The 22,737-nt window shown below is 43.3% G+C and overlaps 1 protein-coding gene across 2 annotated transcripts; it reads right to left on the minus strand.

Moving 5' to 3' along the window:
* Nucleotides 1–6,999: 6,999 nt before the first annotated feature.
* Nucleotides 7,000–18,378, minus strand: LOC139365220 (GTPase IMAP family member 9-like). Of its 2 annotated transcripts, none has more exons than XM_071102717.1 (3): nt 18,245–18,378; nt 9,751–9,985; nt 7,000–7,789 (listed from the first exon to the last, which is right to left on the minus strand). In XM_071102717.1, exons 1-3 carry the CDS (start codon nt 18,279–18,281, stop codon nt 7,000–7,002), a joined length of 1,062 nt encoding a protein of 353 aa, XP_070958818.1. In that variant the 5' UTR covers nt 18,282–18,378. The 2 variants fall into 2 exon arrangements, with proteins under 2 accessions (XP_070958818.1, XP_070958819.1); XM_071102718.1 differs by having other exon boundaries at nt 9,751–9,980; nt 18,245–18,274.
* Nucleotides 18,379–22,737: the final 4,359 nt, after the last annotated feature.

Genomic DNA, 22,737 nt, shown 5'->3' on the forward strand with positions numbered 1-22,737 from the left:
GTCAATAATTATTCAAACCCTTTGTTATGGCAAACCTAAATAAGTTCAGGAGTAAATATTTGCTTAACAATTCACATAATGGGTTGTATAAGTAAGTCACTGTGTGCCGTAATAGTGGTTAACATGATTTTTGCATGACTACCTCATCTCTGTACACAACACATACAATTATCTGTAAGGTCCCTAAGTTGAGCAGTGAATTTCAGAGATTCAACCACAAACACCAGGGACGTTTTTCCAAAGACTCGCAAAGAAGGGCACCTACTGGTAAATGGATAAATACAAAAAAAGACATTGAATATCCCTTTGAACATGGTGAAGTTATTAATTACACTTTGGATGGTGTATCAATACACCCAGTCACTACAAAGATACAGGCGTCCTTTCTAACTCAGTTGCCGGAGAGGAAGGAAACCGCTCAAGGATTTCACCATGAAGTCAATGGTGACTTTAAAGCAGTTACAGAGTTTAATGGCTGTGATAGGAGAACACTGAGGATGGATCAACAACATTGTAGTAGAACGGTCTAATGATAACATTAAGGTCTAATGATAACATTAAGGTCTAATGATAACATTACGGTCTAATGATAACATTACGGTCTAATGATAACATCAAGGTCTAATGATAACATCAAGGTCTAATGAAAACATTACGGTCTAATGATAACATCAAGGTCTAATGATAACATTACGGTCTAATGATAACATCAAGGTCTAATGATAACATCAAGGTCTAATGATAACACCAAGGTCTAATGATAACATCAAGGTCTAATGATAACATCAAGGTCTAATGATAACATTAAGGTCTAATGATAACATCAAGGTCTAATGATAACATTACGGTCTAATGATAACATCAAGGTCTAATGATAACATTACGGTCTAATGATAACATCAAGGTCTAATGATAACATCAAGGTCTAATGAAAACATTACGGTCTAATGATAACATCAAGGTCTAATGATAACATTACGGTCTAATGATAACATCAAGGTCTAATGATAACATTACGGTCTAATGATAACATTACGGTCTAATGATAACATCAAGGTCTAATGATAACATTAAGGTCTAATGATAACATCAAGGTCTAATGATAACATCAAGGTCTAATGATAACATCAAGGTCTAATGATAACATTAAGGGGCAAAAATTAAGAGGCAAAAGTATCAATGTATGTCGGTGATTGAAGATTTCTCTTGATTCCTCTTCTACCTTGAAGGGCCTCATTGAGGACCAGGATAATGTCTCCAGTTTCTCTAAAACCCAACTCTGATGACCTCACTATATTATGGATACAGTCTCTAAAAGATACAAACTTTAAATTGTCATTACAAGCATTTCGCTACACCCGCAATAACATCTGCTAAACACGCGTTGAAATTTATTTGATGAGGTCCACTCTTCATATTTTGAATCATGGTGGTGGCTGCATCATGTTAAGAGTATGCTTGTCATCAGCAAGGACTAGGAAGTTTTTTTTAAAATAAAAATAAATGGAATAGAGCTAAGCACAGGTACAATCTTAGAGGAAAACCTTGTTCAGTTTGCTTTCCAACAGACACAGAGAGAAAAATGCACCTTTCAGCAGGACAATAGCCTTGAAAACAAGGCCAAAAAATCCCTGGAGTTGTTGACCAAAATTACATAGACTGTTCCTGAATGGCCTAGTTATAGTTTTGACTTAAATCTTCTTGAAAATCTATGACAAGATTATAATATGACTGTCTAGCAATGATCAACAACCAATTTGAAAAGAGCTTGAAGAATTTTAGAAAGAATAATGTGCAAATATTGTAGAATCCAGGTGTGTAAAGCTCAGAGAGACTCACCCAGAAATACTCACAGCTGTAATCGCTGCCAAAGGTGATTCTAACATGTATTGACTCAGGAGGTTGAACACTTAAATAAGCAAGATCTATTAGTGTTTAATTTTCCATCATTTCTTTACAATTGTTAGATTTTTTCTTCCACTTTAACATCACAGAGTATTTTGTGTAGATCGTTGACAATAAATTACAATTAAATCCATTTTAATCGCACCTTGTTACACAACAAAATGCGGAAAAAATCAAGGGGTGTGAACACTTTCTGAAGGCAGTATAGCTGGCTACTGAATTAATAGTCTCAACCTGTCCATAGAGCAGTCTACTGAATAAATAGCCTCAACCTGTCCATATAGCAGTCTACTGAATAAATAGCCTCAACCTGTCCATAGAGCAGTCTACTGAATAAATAGCCTCAACCTGTCCATATAGCAGCCTACTGAATAAATAGCCTCAACCTGTCCATAGAGCAGCCTACTGAATAAATAGCCTCAACCTGTCCATAGAGCAGTCTACTGAATACATAGTCTCAACCTGTCCATAGAGCAGTCTACTGAATAAATAGCCTCAACCTGTCCATAGAGCAGTCTACTGAATAAATAGCCTCATTCTGTCCATCGAGCAGTCTACTGAATAAATAGCCTCAACCTGTCCATAGAGCAGTCTACTGAATAAATAGCCTCAACCTGTCCATATAGCAGTCTACTGAATAAATAGCCTCAATCTGTCCATAGAGCAGCCTACTGAATAAATAGCCTCAACCTGTCCATAGAGCAGTCTACTGAATAAATAGCCTCAACCTGTCCACAGAGCAGTCTACTGAATAAATAGCCTCAACCTGTCCATAGAGCAGCCTACTGAATAAATAGCCTCAACCTGTCCATAGAGCAGTCTACTGAATAAATAGCCTCATGTATAACTATTTCTAGTGAACCTATATCTACTCAGTATAATCCTAAAATACTACCTCGACTTGCGATAAGAGGTAAGAGGATATTCTCTATACAGGTACACACACATACTGTTGCTAGGTAACTAGTACTTGAAAACTCATAGAGAGATGACACCTGAGTTTCCCACTTGGAAAGTATCAGAATTAACCAGGCTGTTAAACTTACGTTAATGTTCACTCCTAGGTTCCCGAGTTTCCGTCACGAAATGCAGCATATTTGTAGCAGTGGTTTAGAGTTGAGTCAGATAGAGAGACAATCTATCACACAATCACTACCAGTTCCAGTAACTACTACCTATGAATTTGTCCTGGTTCCAGTAACTACTACCTATGTCCTGGTTCCAGTAACTACTACCTATGTCCAGGTTCCAGTAACTACTACCTATGTATTTGTCCTGGTTCCAGTAACTACTATCTATGTCCTGGTTCCAGTAACTACTACCTATGTATTTGTCCAGGTTCCAGTAACTACTACCTATGTATTTGTCCTGGTTCCAGTAACTACTACCTATGTCCAGGTTCCAGTAACAACTACCTATGTCCAGGTTCCAGTAACTAATACCTATGTATTTGTCCTGGTTCCAGTAACTACTACCTATGTATTTGTCCTGGTTCCAGTAACTACTACCTATGTATTTGTCCAGGTTCCAGTAACTACTACCTATGTATTTGTCCAGGTTCCAGTAACTACTACCTATGTATTTGTCCAGGTTCCAGTAACTACTACCTATGTCCTGGTTACAGTAACTACTACCTATGTATTTGTCCTGGTTCCAGTAACTACTACCTATGTATTTGTCCTGGTTCCAGTAACTACTACCTATGTATTTGTCCTGGTTCCAGTAACTACTACCTATGTATTTGTCCAAGATCCAGTAACTACTACCTATGTATTTGTCCTGGTTCCAGTAACTACTACCTATGTATTTGTCCTGGTTCCAGTAACTACTACCTATGTATTTGTCCTGGTTCCAGTAACTACTACCTATGTATTTGTCCTGGTTCCAGTAACCACTAACTATGTATTTGTCCTGGTTCCAGTAACTACTACCTATGTATTTGTCCAGGTTCCAGTAACTACTACCTATGTCCTGGTTCCATTAACTACTACCTATGTATTTGTCCAGGTTCCAGTAACTACTACCTATGTATTTGTCCTGGTTCCAGTAACTACTACCTATGTATTTGTCCAGGTTCCAGTAACTACTACCTATGTCCAGGTTCCAGTAACTACTACCTATGTATTTGTCCAGGTTCCAGTAACTACTACCTATGTATTTGTCCAGGTTCCAGTAACTACTACCTATGTATTTGTCCAGGTTTCAGTAACTACTACCTATGTATTTGTCCAGGTTCCATTAACTACTACCTATGTATTTGTCCTGGTTCCAGTAACAACTACCTATGTCCAGGTTCCAGTAACTACTACCTATGTATTTGTCCTGGTTCCAGTAACTACTACCTATGTATTTGTCCTGGTTCCAGTAACTACTACCTATGTATTTGTCCAGGTTCCAGTAACTACTACCTATGTATTTGTCCAGGTTCTAGTAAAAACTACCTATGTCCAGGTTCCAGTAACTACTACCTATGTATTTGTCCAGGTTCCAGTAACTACTACCTATGTCCTGGTTCCAGTAACTACTACCTATGTATTTGTCCTGGTTCCAGTAACTACTACCTATGTATTTGTCCAGGTTCCAGTAACTACTACCTATGTATTTGTCCTGGTTTCAGTAACTACTACCTATGTATTTGTCCAGGTTCCAGTAACTACTACCTATGTATTTGTCCAGGTTCCAGTAACAACTACCTATGTCCAGGTTCCAGTAACTACTACCTATGTATTTGTCCAGGTTCCAGTAACTACTACCTATGTCCTGGTTCCAGTAACTACTACCTATGTATTTGTCCAGGTTCCAGTAACTACTACCTATGTATTTGTCCTGGTTTCAGTAACTACTACCTATGTATTTGTCCTGGTTCCAGTAACTACTACCTATGTATTTGTCCAGGTTCCAGTAACTACTACCTATGTATTTGTCCAGGTTCCAGTAACTACTACCTATGTATTTGTCCAGGTTCCAGTAACTACTACCTATGTCCTGGTTACAGTAACTACTACCTATGTATTTGTCCTGGTTCCAGTAACTACTACCTATGTATTTGTCCTGGTTCCAGTAACTACTACCTATGTATTTGTCCTGGTTCCAGTAACTACTACCTATGTATTTGTCCAAGATCCAGTAACTACTACCTATGTATTTGTCCTGGTTCCAGTAACTACTACCTATGTATTTGTCCTGGTTCCAGTAACTACTACCTATGTATTTGTCCTGGTTCCAGTAACTACTACCTATGTATTTGTCCTGGTTCCAGTAACCACTAACTATGTATTTGTCCTGGTTCCAGTAACTACTACCTATGTATTTGTCCAGGTTCCAGTAACTACTACCTATGTCCTGGTTCCATTAACTACTACCTATGTATTTGTCCAGGTTCCAGTAACTACTACCTATGTATTTGTCCTGGTTCCAGTAACTACTACCTATGTATTTGTCCAGGTTCCAGTAACTACTACCTATGTCCAGGTTCCAGTAACTACTACCTATGTATTTGTCCAGGTTCCAGTAACTACTACCTATGTATTTGTCCAGGTTTCAGTAACTACTACCTATGTATTTGTCCAGGTTCCATTAACTACTACCTATGTATTTGTCCTGGTTCCAGTAACAACTACCTATGTCCAGGTTCCAGTAACTACTACCTATGTATTTGTCCTGGTTCCAGTAACTACTACCTATGTATTTGTCCTGGTTCCAGTAACTACTACCTATGTATTTGTCCAGGTTCCAGTAACTACTACCTATGTATTTGTCCAGGTTCTAGTAAAAACTACCTATGTCCAGGTTCCAGTAACTACTACCTATGTATTTGTCCAGGTTCCAGTAACTACTACCTATGTCCTGGTTCCAGTAACTACTACCTATGTATTTGTCCTGGTTCCAGTAACTACTACCTATGTATTTGTCCAGGTTCCAGTAACTACTACCTATGTATTTGTCCTGGTTTCAGTAACTACTACCTATGTATTTGTCCAGGTTCCAGTAACTACTACCTATGTATTTGTCCAGGTTCCAGTAACAACTACCTATGTCCAGGTTCCAGTAACTACTACCTATCTATTTGTCCAGGTTCCAGTAACTACTACCTATGTCCTGGTTCCAGTAACTACTACCTATGTATTTGTCCAGGTTCCAGTAACTACTACCTATGTATTTGTCCTGGTTTCAGTAACTACTACCTATGTATTTGTCCAGGTTCCAGTAACTACTACCTATGTATTTGTCCAGGTTCCAGTAACAACTACCTATGTCCAGGTTCCAGTAACTACTACCTATGTATTTGTCCTGGTTCCAGTAACTACTACCTATGTATTTGTCCTGGTTCCAGTAACTACTACCTATGTATTTGTCCAGGTTCCAGTAACTACTACCTATGTATTTGTCCAGGTTCCAGTAACTACTACCTATGTATTTGTCCAGGTTCCAGTAACTACTACCTATGTATTTGTCCTGGTTTCAGTAACTACTACCTATGTATTTGTCCAGGTTCCAGTAACTACTACATATGTATATGTCCAGGTTCCAGTAACAACTACCTATGTCCAGGTTCCAGTAACTACTACCTATGTATTTGTCCTGGTTCCAGTAACTACTACCTATGTATTTGTCCTGGTTCCAGTAACTACTACCTATGTATTTGTCCAGGTTCCAGTAACTACTACCTATGTATTTGTCCAGGTTCCAGTAACTACTACCTATGTATTTGTCCAGGTTCCAGTAACTACTACCTATGTATTTGTCCAGGTTCCAGTAACCACTACCTATGTATTTGTCCTGGTTCCAGTAACTACTACCTATGTCCAGGTTCCAGTAACTACTACCTATGTATTTGTCCAGGTTCCAGTAACTACTACCTATGTATTTGTCCTGGTTCCAGTAACTACTACCTATGTATTTGTCCAGGTTCCAGTAACTACTACCTATGTCCTGGTTCCAGTAACCACTACCTATGTATTTGTCCAGGTTCCAGTAACTACTACCTATGTATTTGTCCTGGTTCCAGTAACTACTACCTATGTATTTGTCCTGGTTCCAGTAACTACTACCTATGTATGTGTCCAGGTTCCAGTCATTAACACTTCCTCCATGTCATGAACGTGGTGGTCTGAAGAAGCGGTTGATGAAAACAGTGTTGAAGTTAGTAGCGTGTGGTCCCACTCTGTCCTCCAGGTGTTCTATCGCTACCTGGGCCGTCCCACCCGCCGAGCCGCCCATCAACCCTCCGAAAGCCCCTCCCATCGTCATCCCCATCGCCCCCGCCACCGCCCCCATCGCCATCCCCATGGCGGCCCCCGCGGCCAGCCCCAACCCCGCCCCTACGGCGAGCGACGTCCTCAACCATCCGTTGTCCATCTCGGCTTTAGCCCGGATCTCTGCTCCCACGCTGTTGTTGTAGGCTTCCATCTGCCAGCGCAGCGCCTCCCCGCGGTACTGTTGCTCCAGCTCCCTCCACGCCTCCTCCGTCTCCGCCGCCCTCTTCTTCAGCAGCTTCCTCTCTTCCTTCCTCACGCTCTCCTCCGCCTGCCCGTAAGAGCGGCTGGTGTAGTGCTGCCCGCCCAGGGTCGCCAGCATCCGTTCAATCTTCTGGAGGAGCTCCTTGTCTCGAGAACGGTCCCTCCAGTTCTTGTTGAAGACGTGGTAGCGCCCGCCGCACTGCTCGACGAGCTCCCGGAGGTGCCAGTCGGTGCTGACCCGGTTCTCCAGGGCCAGAATGTCCACGTCCCCCTCGTAGGCCAGGAGGACTATGGTGTGGGAAAGTGCGTCTTCACCGAAACGCTTCACCATCAGCTTGGGCGTCTTGACGTCGTTGGGGCAGATCTGCTCCAGGTCAAAGGCCATGAGCAGAGCGTGAGGGCCGGGGGCTGACAGACACTTACACCTAAATAAAATCACATGTTATTTACAGTGTTACATCACATGAAAAGGCTACAAAACACCTTACTGAAAAGGTGCAGCCTAAACACTTACAATTTCACCTGCAGGGAGACAATACAGAAAGAACAATATGTTTTTATTGTGTTGTGTTGTATCGTATAGTGTTGTATTGTATCGTATTGTGTTGTATTGTGTTGTATCGCATAGTGTTGTATTGTGTTGTGTTGTGTTGTATTGTATCGTATTGTGTTGTATTGTGTTGTATCGTATAGTGTTGTATTGTGTTGTGTTGTATCGTATTGTGTTGTATTGTGTTGTATCGTATAGTGTTGTATTGTGTTGTGTTGTATCGTATTGTGTTGTATTGTGTTGTATCGTATAGTGTTGTATTGTGTTGTGTTGTGTTGTATTGTATCGTATTGTGTTGTATTGTGTTGTATCGTATAGTGTTGTATTGTGTTGTGTTGTATCGTATTGTGTTGTATTGTGTTGTATCGTATAGTGTTGTATTTTGTTGTGTTGTATCGTATAGTGATGTATTGTGTTGTGTTGTATCGTATTGTGTTGTATTGTGTTGTATCGTATAGTGTTGTATTTTGTTGTGTTGTATCGTATAGTGTTGTATTGTGTTGTATCGTATAGTGTTGTATTGTGTTGTATCGTATAGTGTTGTTTTGTGTTGTATCGTATAGTGTTGTATTGTGTTGTGTTGTATTGTGTTGTATCGTGTTGTATAGTGTTGTATTGTGTTGTGTTGTATTGTGTCGTATAGTGTTGTATTGTGTCGTATAGTGTTGTATTGTGTTGTATCGTATTGTGTTGTATTGTGTCGTATAGTGTTGTATTGTGTCGTATAGTGTTGTATTGTGTTGTATTGTGTTGTGTTGTATTGTGTCGTATAGTGTTGTATTGTGTCGTATAGTGTTGTATTGTGTTGTATTGTGTTGTGTTGTATTGTGTCGTATAGTGTTGTATTGTGTCGTATAGTGTTGTATTGTGTTGTATCGTGTTGTATTGTGTTGTATCGTGTTGTATAGTGTTGTATTGTGTCGTATAGTGTTGTATTGTGTCGTATAGTGTTGTATTGTGTTGTATCGTGTTGTATTGTGTTGTATCGTGTTGTATAGTGTTGTATTGTGTCGTATAGTGTTGTATTGTGTCGTATAGTGTTGTATTGTGTTGTATCGTGTTGTATAGTGTTGTATTGTGTCGTATAGTGTTGTATTGTGTCGTATAGTGTTGTATTGTGTCGTATAGTGTTGTATTGTGTTGTATCGTGTTGTATTGTGTTGTATCGTGTTGTATAGTGTTGTATTGTGTCGTATAGTGTTGTATTGTGTTGTATAGTGTTGTATTGTGTCGTATAGTGTTGTATTGTGTCGTATAGTGTTGTATTGTGTTGTATCGTGTCGTATTGTGTTGTATCGTGTTGTATAGTGTTGTATTGTGTCGTATAGTGTTGTATTGTGTCGTATAGTGTTGTATTGTGTTGTATCGTGTTGTATAGTGTTGTATAGTGTTGTATTGTATTGTGTTGTATTGTGTCGTATAGTGTTGTATTGTGTTGTGTTGTATTGTGTCGTATAGTGTTGTATTGTGTTGTATAGTGTTGTATTGTGTTGTGTTGTATTGTGTCGTATAGTGTTGTATTGTGTCGTATAGTGTTGTATTGTGTTGTATCTGTAGCTCAGTTGGTAGAGCATGGCTCTTGCAACTCCAGAATTGTGAGATTCCCAGGACCACCCGTATGTGATGTCTGCATGCATGACTGTAAGTGGCTTTGGATAAAAGTGTCTGCTAAATGGCCTGTAGTATTAATATATTACATTTAGCATTTCTGCACTTTCTGTCAACTGTGAGCAAGAATCAATCATGTTAACGTCACCTGTTCTTATGGGTACAGACGTTAACACTACAGAATACATGACACAGAAGAGCATAGACACAGCACAACATTACGGCCACCTCTTCATCTCCGTCTTCATCTTGGTGCGGGACAGGTGCTTCCCGTAGAGGTTGGGTCCGTTGACCACAGCAACACGCGTCCCGGCCAGGTCCCCCAGGTTCTTCCTGCTCTGGACGATGCTGGTGACTTCCTTGGAGAACTCCTCCCTCCCCAGGATAGAGTTGGTCAGGGAGAACTGAGACGGTCCACTGGACCCCACCACCAGGATCCTCAACTCCATGTCAGTGGACTGAGCTTCCGGGACAACAAAGACCATTTGATGGTTAACAGTTATGGAAAGGTTAACTTAGGTCAGTTAAAGATCAGTCTAACCACGTATCAGTGTCCGGAGAAGATCATGATGTTTTCATCATGCTAAGACCATTTAATCATCAACAGCTACGGAAAGGTAAGTCAGGCCACATATTAGCACATGTTGCCGGGACAACAAAGACCATTTGATCATCAACAGCTACGGAAAGGTAAGTCAGACCACATATTAGCACATGTTGCCGGGACAACAAAGACCAACAAAACATTCCTTTACCTTTCATCAACTAGTATCACTATCACAGCTATGTTGACGTCTCTTTGTTGAGAAACAAAAAAGTCCAAAATATGTTTTCAGAGAAAGACCATTAGATTCTTAACAACAGGGTTGTGGTCAATTCGAATTGAAGGCAGTCAGTTCAGGAAGCAAACTGAAATGACAATTCAATAATAAAGACAGGGCATCTATTTTCAATAAACTAACAAGTAGAAGTTATTTATTTAAAAAAGTTCAAATGTATTTATTTTAAATTCAAATCACCCCCTGAATTGCATTAATTCTATTCAACAGTTAAGCATACCATTCTAATTGACCACAGCCCTGTTTAACAGCTAAACAGACCATTCTAATTGACCACAGCCCTGTTTAACAGCTAAACAGACCATTCTAATTGACCCCAACCCTGTTTAACAGCTAAACAGACCATTCTAATTGACCACAGCCCTGTTTAACAGCTAAACAGACCATTCTAATTGACCACATCCCTGTTTAACAGCTAAACAGACCATTCTAATTGACCACAGCCCTGTTTAACAGCTAAACAGACCATTCTAATTGACCACAACCCTGTTTAACAGCTAAACAGACCATTCTAATTGACCACAACCCTGTTTAACAGCTAAACAGACCATTCTAATTGACCACAGCCCTGTTTAACAGCTAAACAGACCATTCTAATTGACCCCAACCCTGTTTAACAGCTAAACAGACCATTCTAATTGACCACAGCCCTGTTTAACAGCTAAACAGACCATTCTAATTGACCACATCCCTGTTTAACAGCTAAACAGACCATTCTAATTGACCCCAACCCTGTTTAACAGCTAAACAGACCATTCTAATTGACCACAGCCCTGTTTAACAGCTAAACAGACCATTCTAATTGACCCCAACCCTGTTTATCAGCTAAACAGACCATTCTAATTGACCACAGCCCTGTTTAACAGCTAAACAGACCATTCTAATTGACCCCAACCCTGTTTAACAGCTAAACAGACCATTCTAATTGACCACAGCCCTGTTTAACAGCTAAACAGAACATTCTAATTGACCACATCCCTGTTTAACAGCTAAACAGACCATTCTAATTGACCACAGCCCTGTTTAACAGCTAAACAGACCATTCTAATTGACCCCAACCCTGTTTAACAGCTAAACAGACCATTCTAATTGACCACAGCCCTGTTTAACAGCTAAACAGACCATTCTAATTGACCACATCCCTGTTTAACAGCTAAACAGACCATTCTAATTGACCACATCCCTGTTTAACAGCTAAACAGACCATTCTAATTGACCCCAACCCTGTTTAACAGCTAAACAGACCATTCTAATTGACCACATCCCTGTTTAACAGCTAAACAGACCATTCTAATTGACCCCAACCCTGTTTAACAGCTAAACAGACCATTCTAATTGACCACAGCCCTGTTTAACAGCTAAACAGACCATTCTAATTGACCACATCCCTGTTTAACAGCTAAACAGACCATTCTAATTGACCACAGCCCTGTTTAACAGCTAAACAGACCATTCTAATTGACCACAACCCTGTTTAACAGCTAAACAGACCATTCTAATTGACCACAACCCTGTTTAACAGCTACACAGACCATTCTAATTGACCACAGCCCTGTTTAACAGCTAAACAGACCATTCTAATTGACCCCAACCCTGTTTAACAGCTAAACAGACCATTCTAATTGACCACAGCCCTGTTTAACAGCTAAACAGACCATTCTAATTGACCACATCCCTGTTTAACAGCTAAACAGACCATTCTAATTGACCCCAACCCTGTTTAACAGCTAAACAGACCATTCTAATTGACCACAGCCCTGTTTAACAGCTAAAAAATACCATTCTAATTGACCACAACCCTGTTTAACAGCTAAACAGACCATTCTAATTGACCCCAACCCTGTTTAACAGCTAAACAGACCATTCTAATTGACCACAGCCCTGTTTAACAGCTAAACAGACCATTCTAATTGACCACACCCCTGTTTAACAGCTAAACAGACCATTCTAATTGACCACAACCCTGTTTAACAGCTAAAAAATACCGTTCTAATTGACCACAGCCCTGTTAAACAGCTAAAAATACCATTCTAATTGACCACAGCCCTGTTTAACAGCTAAAAAATACCATTCTAATTGACCACAACCCTGTTTAACAGCTAAAAAATACCATTCTAATTGACCACAGCCCTGTTTAACAGCTAAAAAATACCATTCTAATTGACCACAACCCTGTTTAACAGCTAAACAGACCATTCTAATTGACCCCAACCCTGTTTAACAGCTAAACTGTCATGTACTGTCATGTTGTGTCTTGTTTCTGTCCTTTCCCTTCACCCTGTCTCCCTCTGCTGGTCGTTGTTAGGTTACCTTTTCTCCCCCTCTTTTCCCCAGCTGTGCCTTGTCTCCTCCTAACTACCTCGTCACCCCTTTTCCCACCTGTTCCCTTTTTCCCTCTGATTAGGTCTCTATATCTCTCTCTGTTCCTGCTCCTGTCCTTGTCGGATTCTTGTTTGTGTTGTTCATGCCTGAACCAGACTATCGTCATGTTTGCTGCAACCTTGTCCTGTCCTGTCGGAACCTGCCGGTCCATCTGAGCCTACGTTTTGTTTTGTTATTAAAGAAGCTCTGTTTACGTTAATTCGCTTTTGGGTCCTCATTCACGCACCGTAACAGAAGAATCCGACCAAGAATGGACCCAGCGACTTCGGATCCTCTCCACTCAGCCGTCGAGATCCAGGGAGCGATGCTAGGCAGACACAAGCAGGAATTGTCTGCTGCTCGGCATGCCGTTGAGACCCTGGCCACCCAAGTCTCCAACCTCACAGAACAGGTTCACCATCTCCGCCTCGATCCACCGGCCACTTCCAGGGCTTTCGAATCTCCGGAGCCCAGAATCAATAACCCGCCGTGTTACTCTGGGGAGCCCACTGAATGCCGCTCGTTCCTCACCCAGTGTGATATTGTGTTTTCTCTCCAGCCCAACACTTACTCCAGGAGCACTGCTCGTGTCGCCTACGTCATATCTCTCCTTACTGGACGGGCTCGTGAGTGGGGCACGGCAATCTGGGAGGCAAGGGCTGAGTGTACTAACCAGTATCAGGACTTTAAGGAGGAGATGATACGGGTTTTTGATCGATCTGTTTTTGGGGAGGAGGCTTCCAGGGCCCTGTCTTCCCTATGTCAGGGTAATCGATCCATAACAGACTACTCTATTGAGTTTCGCACTCTTGCTGCCTCCAGTGGCTGGAACGAGCCGGCTTTGCTCGCTCGTTTTCTGGAGGGTCTCCGCGCAGAGGTAAAGGATGAGATTCTCTCCCGGGAGGTTCCTTCCAGCGTGGATTCCTTGATTGAACTCGCTATTCGCATTGAGCGACGGGTTGATCTTCGTCACCGAGCTCGTGGAAAGGAGCTCGCGTTCTCCGTTGCCCCCCTCTCCGCATCACTACCATCTTCCTCTGCCGGCTCGGGTGCTGAGCCTATGCAGCTGGGAGGTATCCGCATCTCGACTAAGGAGAGGGAACGGAGAATCACCAACCGCCTCTGTCTCTATTGCGGTTCTGCTGGTCATTTTGTCACTTCATGTCCAGTAAAAGCCAGAGCTCATCAGTAAGCGGAGGGCTACTGGTGAGCGCTACTACTCCTGTCTCTCCTTCAAGATCCTGCACTACCTTGTCGGTCCATCTACGCTGGACCGGTTCGTCAGCTTCCTGCAATGCCTTAATAGACTCTGGGGCGGAGGGCTGTTTTATGGACGAGACCTGGGCTCGGGAACATGACATTCCTCTCAGACAGTTAAGGGAGTCCACGGCCTTGTTCGCCCTGGATGGTAGTCCTCTCCCCAGGATTCAGCGTGAGACGCTACCTTTAACCCTCACTGTTTCTGGTAATCATAGCGAAACCATTTCTTTTTTAATTTTTCGTTCACCTTTTACACCTGTTGTTTTGGGCCATCCCTGGCTAGTTTGTCATAATCCTTCCATTAATTGGTCTAGTAATTCTATCCTCTCCTGGAACGTCTCTTGTCATGTGAAATGTTTAATGTCTGCTATCCCTCCTGTTTCCTCTGTCTCTTCTTCACAGGAGGAGCCTGGTGATTTGACAGGGGTGCCGGAGGAATATCACGATCTGCGCACGGTGTTCAGTCGGTCCAGGGCCACCTCTCTTCCTCCACACCGGTGGTATGATTGTAGTATTGATCTCCTTCCGGGAACCACTCCCCCCCGGGATAGACTATACTCTCTGTCGGCTCCCGAACGTAAGGCTCTCGAAGATTATTTGTCTGTAGCTCTTGACGCCGGTACCATAGTCCCCTCCTCCTCTCCCGCCGGAGCGGGGTTTTTTTTTGTCAAGAAGAAGGACGGGTCTCTGCGCCCCTGCATAGATTATCGAGGGCTGAATGACATAACAGTGAAGAATCGTTATCCGCTTCCTCTTATGTCTTCAGCCTTCGAGATCCTGCAGGGAGCCAGGTTTTTCACTAAGTTGGACCTTCGTAACGCTTACCATCTCGTGCGCATCAGGGAGGGGGACGAGTGGAAGACGGCGTTTAACACTCCGTTAGGGCACTTTGAATACCGGGTTCTTCCTTTCGGCCTCGCTAACGCTCCAGCTGTCTTTCAGGCATTAGTCAATGATGTCCTGAGAGACATGCTGAACATCTTTGTTTTCGTTTACCTTGACGATATCCTGATTTTTTCACCGTCACTCCAGATTCATGTTCAGCACGTTCGACGTGTCCTCCAGCGCCTTTTAGAGAATTGTCTTTTTGTGAAGGCTGAGAAGTGCTCTTTTCATGCCTCCTCCGTCACATTTCTCGGTTCTGTTATTTCCGCTGAAGGCATTAAGATGGATCCCGCTAAGGTCCAAGCTGTCATTGATTGGCCCGTCCCTAAGTCACGCGTCGAGTTGCAGCGCTTTCTCGGCTTCGCGAACTTCTATCGTCGTTTCATCCGTAATTTCGGTCAGGTGGCAGCCCCTCTCACAGCCCTTACTTCTGTCAAGACGTGCTTTAAGTGGTCCGTTTCCGCCCAGGGAGCTTTTGATCTCCTCAAGAATCGTTTTACATCCGCACCTATCCTTGTTACACCTGACGTCTCTAGACAGTTCATTGTCGAGGTTGACGCGTCAGAGGTGGGCGTGGGAGCCATTCTTTCTCAGCGCTCCTTCTCTGACGACAAGGTCCACCCTTGCGCGTATTTTTCTCATCGCCTGTCGCCGTCGGAACGTAACTATGATGTGGGAAACCGCGAACTGCTCGCCTTCCGCTTAGCCCTAGGCGAATGGCGACAGTGGTTGGAGGGGGCGACCGTTCCTTTTGTCGTTTGGACTGACCATAGGAACCTTGAGTACATCCGTTCTGCCAAACGACTTAATGCGCGTCAGGCGCGCTGGGCGCTGTTTTTCGCTCGTTTCGAGTTCGTGATTTCTTATCGTCCGGGCTCTAAGAACACCAAGCCTGATGCTTTATCTCGTCTCTTCAGTTCTTCAGTAGCCTCCACTGACCCCGAGGGGATTCTCCCTGAGGGGCGTGTTGTCGGGTTGACTGTCTGGGGAATTGAGAGGCAGGTAAAGCAAGCACTCACTCAAACTCCGTCGCCGCGCGCTTGTCCCAGGAACCTTCTTTTCGTTCCCGTTCCTACTCGTCTGGCCGTTCTTCAGTGGGCTCACTCTGCCAAGTTAGCCGGCCACCCTGGCGTTCGGGGTACGCTTGCTTCCATTCGCCAGCGCTTTTGGTGGCCCACCCGGGAGCATGACACGCGTCGCTTCGTGGCTGCTTGTTCGGTCTGCGCGCAGACTAAGTCCGGTAACTCTCCTCCTGCCGGCCGTCTCAGGCCGCTTCCCATTCCCTCTCGACCGTGGTCTCACATCGCCTTAGATTTTGTCACCGGACTGCCTTCGTCAGCGGGGAAGACTGTTATTCTTACGGTTGTCGACAGGTTCTCTAAGGCGGCTCATTTTATTCCCCTTGCTAAGCTTCCTTCTGCTAAAGAGACGGCACAAATCATAATCGAAAATGTTTTCAGAATTCATGGCCTTCCGTCAGACGTCGTTTCGGACAGAGGTCCGCAATTCACGTCTCAATTTTGGAGGGAGTTTTGCCGTTTGATTGGGGCTTCCGTCAGTCTCTCTTCCGGCTTTCACCCCCAGTCTAACGGTCAAGCAGAACGGGCCAATCAGACTATTGGTCGCATCTTACGCAGTCTTTCTTTTCGCAACCCTGCGTCTTGGTCAGAACAGCTCCCCTGGGCAGAATACGCCCACAACTCGCTTCCTTCGTCTGCGACCGGGCTATCTCCTTTTCAGAGTAGCCTCGGGTACCAGCCTCCGCTGTTCTCATCTCAGTTCGCCGAGTCCAGCGTCCCCTCCGCTCAGGCTTTTGTCCAACGTTGCGAGCGCACCTGGAAGAGGGTCAGGTCTGCACTTTGCCGTTATAGGGCGCAGACTGTGAGGGCTGCTAATAAGCGTAGAACTAAGAGTCCTAGATATTGTCGCGGTCAGAGAGTTTGGCTCTCCACTCAGAACCTTCCCCTTAAGACCACTTCTCGCAAGTTGACCCCGCGGTTCATTGGTCCGTTCCGTATTTCTCAGGTCATTAATCCTGTCGCAGTTCGACTTCTTCTTCCGCGATACCTTCGTCGCGTCCACCCGGTCTTCCATGTCTCCTGTATCAAGCCCGTTCTTCGCGCCCCCGCTCGTCTTCCCCCCCCCCCCCCCATCCTTGTCGAGGGCGCACCCATCTACAGGGTCCGTAGGATTTTGGACATGCGTCCTCGGGGCCGTGGTCATCAGTACCTAGTAGATTGGGAGGGGTACGGTCCTGAGGAGAGGAGTTGGGTTCCCTCTCAGGACGTGCTGGACCGTGCGCTGATCGATGATTTCCTCCGTTGCCGCCAGGTTTCCTCCTCGAGTGCGCCAGGAGGCGCTCGGTGAGTGGGGGGGTACTGTCATGTACTGTCATGTTGTGTCTTGTTTCTGTCCTTTCCCTTCACCCTGTCTCCCTCTGCTGGTCGTTGTTAGGTTACCTTTTCTCCCCCTCTTTTCCCCAGCTGTGCCTTGTCTCCTCCTAACTACCTCGTCACCCCTTTTCCCACCTGTTCCCTTTTTCCCTCTGATTAGGTCTCTATATCTCTCTCTGTTCCTGCTCCTGTCCTTGTCGGATTCTTGTTTGTGTTGTTCATGCCTGAACCAGACTATCGTCATGTTTGCTGCAACCTTGTCCTGTCCTGTCGGAACCTGCCGGTCCATCTGAGCCTACGTTTTGTTTTGTTATTAAAGAAGCTCTGTTTACGTTAATTCGCTTTTGGGTCCTCATTCACGCACCGTAACATAAACAGACCAGTCAGACCACACACATCAGTGGGACGTTGCTGGAACAACAAACAAGAACGATCATGAATCAACGCAATACTGTACAATAATTCAACCTTTATAATGAATAAGTACAAATAAATAAAACGTTACAAAAGTGCCCAAATTAGTGTATTTATCACTTAAGGTGATAATTCACTCTCCTTTACATCTGCATAGGGAATATTGTGCCATTTGTTGCCATGTGGGACATAGCCAGAGATCAACATAGAAACCAATTCATGTAGGTTTCCAACAACGCAAAAGTATAGGTTCGTGTTTAGGTCAAACATGGACCTTTTAATACACGTTTATACCCTGACATTGAACACGCTTATGGCTCACAGCAGCATTACAGTCGAGTAAGGAAGCCCTGTCCCAGACAGAACAGCCTACAGGGCTGTTTCCCCCTGTTTCTGTAGCGTGAGGCAGCTTGATGGACACCCCCTGGACACCCCCTGGACACCCCCTGGACAGGACGCTGTAAAAAGGGTTCATACATACTGTACATTCCACTGGAAAGTCACCCTTGGATTAACTGCCTGCTCTATGACAGTCAAAAGGATACGTCCATTATTCTGTTCCAAACTCACCCTCCTGCCTCCTGTGGCTGTGGTTGTGACTGTCCATCTCTCCCAGGCTGTTAATGGTGCAGACAGAGAAACACTCCAGGACAGCTCTTCCACAGGCCAGGTTGTAGCTCTGCAGAGATGCACTCCCTCCAGCACTCCTTCACAGCTACACGGCTAAACTCCTTCACGGCTAAACTCCTTCACAGATACACGACTAAACTCCTTCACAGCTAAACTCCTTCACAGCTAAACTCCTACACTGCTGCACAAATCCACTCTAGCAGGGCTCTGGTGTCCAGCCTTCCACGATGACTACTGGATCTCTGGCTGCAGAACCTACTGATACTATACTGCACAGTACCTCTCTCTCTCTCATCTCTATCTCTCTCATCTCTCTCTTCCCCCCCCCCCCCCCCCCCCCTTGGCTCCATGGATATGGATAGATACTGTACATCACCTCTCGTTTCTCTCCCTCTTTCTCTTCCTCTCTTTCCCTCGCTTCTCTCCCTCTGTCCTCATTGATCGTCCTCTCAGCTTATTTCATATTAGGTGGAAAATGCCCTCAGGTCAGGAGCCTGCTAAAATAAGAACAGTGCTGTCAAACACACACACACACACACACACACACATACACACGCACACACAAAAACACACACACACAAAAACACACACACACACAAAGACACACACACACACACAAACACACACACACGAACACACACACACACACGCACGAACAAAAACACACACACACACACACACACACACAAAAACACACACACACAAAAACACACACACAAAGACACACACACACTGCAGCACAAATTTACTCGTCCTTTTTTTACTTCACCTTACTGTCCAATGTGAAGGTAGACTCAGCACTAAGGAGCCTTCAGAAGAGTGTGTGAAAAGTAGTGTGAAAAGAGTGTTCACTTATTTTGACCAGGGCCCATAGGTCTCTAGTCGAAAGTAGTGCACTATATAGGGAATAGGGTGCCGCTGGGAACACGTAGCGTATGTACTGAGAGGCTGCTGCATAAGTCAGCATCAGCTGTCACGTTGCTGCAGGAGACACAAGAGAACCTGTCATATCGCTGAGTCTCAGTTTAAATGAAGAGAACCTGTCATATCGATGAGTCTCAGTTTAAATGAAGAGAACCTGTCATATCGCTGAGTCTCAGTGTAAATGAAAAGCTACGTCATGAGGTCCCAGCGAGTGAAAACAGTAGAAAACCTTTCTCTTCGTGTCAATGTAACAGTGGGTGGATAATGACTCAGCCAATTAACTCAGATTAGTCACCACACAGTGTTCTGAATCAGAATATTTCTGCATTTGTTCTAAAACAGTACACACACACATATATATATATATACACACACATATATATATATATATATATATATATATATATATATATATATATATATATATATATATACACACACATATATATATATATATATATATATATATATACACACACACATATATATATATATATATATATATATATATATATATATACACACACACACATATATATAATATATACACACACACACATATACATATATATATACACACACACATATACATATATATATACACACACACATATATATATATATATATATATATACACACACACACATATATATATAATATATACACACACATATATATATATATATATATATACACACACACATATATATATATATATATATATATATATACACACACATATATATATATACACACACATACATATATATATATATATACACACACACACATATATACATATATATATACACACACACACACATATATATATATATATATATATATACACACACACACATATATATATAATATATACACACACATATATATATATATATATATATATATATACACACACACATATATATAATATATACACACACACACATATATATATATATATATATATATATATATATATATGGTACTGCCACTGAGTCTACAGTAGATATACACTGGGGAGAACAAGTATTTGATACACTGCCGATTTTGCAGGTTTTCCTACTTACAAAGCATGTAGAGGTCTGTCATTTTTTATCATAGGTACACTTCGACTGTGAGAGACGGAATCTAAAACAAAAATCCAGAAAATCACATTGTGTGATTTTTAAGTAATGAATTTGCATTTTATTGCATGACATAAGTATTTGATACATTAGAAAAGCAGAACCTAATATTTGGTACAGAAACCTTTGTTTGCAATTACAGAGATCATACATTTCCTGTAGTTCTTGACCAGGTTTGCACACACTGCAGCAGGGATTTTGGCCCACTCCTCCATACAAACCTTCTCCAGATCCTTCAGGTTTCGGGGCTGTCGCTGGGCAATACGGACTTTCAGCTCCCTCCAAAGATTTTCTATTGGGTTCAGGTCTGGAGACTGGCTAGGCCACTCCAGGACCTTGAGATACTTCTTACCCTTGGATTAACTGCTGTCCACTCCTTAGTTGCCCTGGCTGTGTGTTTCGGGTCATTGTCATGCTGGAAGACACAGCCCCGACCCGTCTTCAATGCTCTTACCGAGGGAAGGAGGGTTGTTGGCCAAGATCTCGCAGTATATGGCCCCATCAATCCTCCCCTCAATACAGTGCAGTCGTCCTGTCCCCTTTGCAGAAAAGCATCCCCAAAGAATGATGTTTCCACCTCCATGCTTCACGGTTGGGATGGTGTTCTTGGGGTTGTACTCATCCTTCTTCTTCCTCCAAACACGGCGAGTGAATTTTAGACAAAAAAGTTATATTTTTGTCTCATCAGACCACATGACCTTCTCCCATTCCTCCTCTGGGTCATCCAGATGGTCATTGGCAAACTTCAGACGGGCCTGGACATGCACTGGCTTGAGCAGGGGGACTTTGCGTGCGCTGCAGGATTTTAATCCATGACGGCGTAGTGTGTTACAAATGGTTTTCTTTGAGACTGTGGTCCCAGCTCTCTTCAGGTCATTGACCAGGTCCTGCCGTGTCGTTTTGGGCTGATCCCTCACCTTCCTCATGACCATTGCCCCACGAGGTGAGATATTGCATGGAGCCCCAGACCGAGAGTGATTGACCTTCAACTTGAACTTCATCCATTTTCTAATAATTGCGCCAACAGTTGTTGCCTTCTCACCAAGCTGCTTGCCTATTGTCCTGTAGCCCATCCCAGCCTTGTGCAGGTCTACAATTATATCCCTGATGTCCTTACACAGCTGTCTGGTCTTGGAGTCTGTTTGATTGAGTGTGTGGACAGGTGTCTTTTATACAGGTAACGAGTTCAAACAGGTGCAGTTAATACAGGTAATGAGTGGAGAACAGGAAGGCTTCTTAAAGAAAAACTAACAGGTCTGTGAGAGCCGGAATTCTTACTGGTTGGTAGGTGATCAAATACTTATGTCATGCAATAAAATGCAAATTAATTTCTTAAAAATCATACATTGTGATTTTCTGGATTTTTGTTTTAGATTCCGTCTCTCACAGTTGAAGTGTACCTATGATAAAAAATTACAGACCTCTACATGCTTTGTAAGTAGGAAAACCTGCAAAATCGGCAGTGTATCAAATACTTGTTCTCCCCACTGTATATTGCACTGTCACAGAGTCTACAGTAGATATATATGGCACTGTCACAGAGTACAGTAGATATATATGGCACTGTCACAGAGTCTACAGTAGATATATATGGCACTGTCACAGAGTCTACAGTAGATATATATGGCACTGTCACTGAGTCTACAATAGATATGTACAGTACGCCCCTACACTCTAACCACTAGGCTACCTGCCGCCCCTACACTCTAACCACTAGGCTACCTGCCGCCCCTACACTCTAACCACTAGGCTACCTGCCGCCCCTACACTCTAACCACTAGGCTACCTGCCACCCTACACTCTAACCACTAGACTACCTGCTGCCTCTCTAACCACTAGACTACCTGCCGCCCCTACACTCTAACCACTAGACTACCTGCTGCCCCTACACTCTAACCACTAGACTACCTGCCGCCCCTACACTCTAACCACTAGGCTACCTGCCGCCCCTACACTCTAACCACTAGGCTACCTGCCACCCCTACACTCTAACCACTAGGCTACGCTGCCACCCCCTTCTGTGGTATACAGAAGATAGCCCTATTTAGTAACAGACCAAGTCCATATTATGGCAAGAACAGCTCAAATAAGCAAAGAGAAATGACAGTCCATCATTACTTTAAGGCATGAAGGTCAGTCAATCCGTAACATTTCAAGAACATTTCAAGTTTCGATAAGCGCTATGATGAAACTGGTTCTGATGAGGACCGCCACAGGAAAGGAAGAGCCAGAGTTACCTCTGCTGAAGAGGATATGTTCATTAGAGTTAACTGCACCTCAAATTGCAGCCCAAATAAATGCTACACAGAGATCAAGTAACAGACACATCTCAACATGAACTGTTCAGAGGAGACTGTGTGAATCAGTCCTTCATGGTCGAA

The sequence above is a fragment of the Oncorhynchus clarkii genome, chromosome 13 (assembly GCF_045791955.1).
Source record: "Oncorhynchus clarkii lewisi isolate Uvic-CL-2024 chromosome 13, UVic_Ocla_1.0, whole genome shotgun sequence".
NCBI classification, from domain to species: domain Eukaryota; kingdom Metazoa; phylum Chordata; class Actinopteri; order Salmoniformes; family Salmonidae; genus Oncorhynchus; species Oncorhynchus clarkii.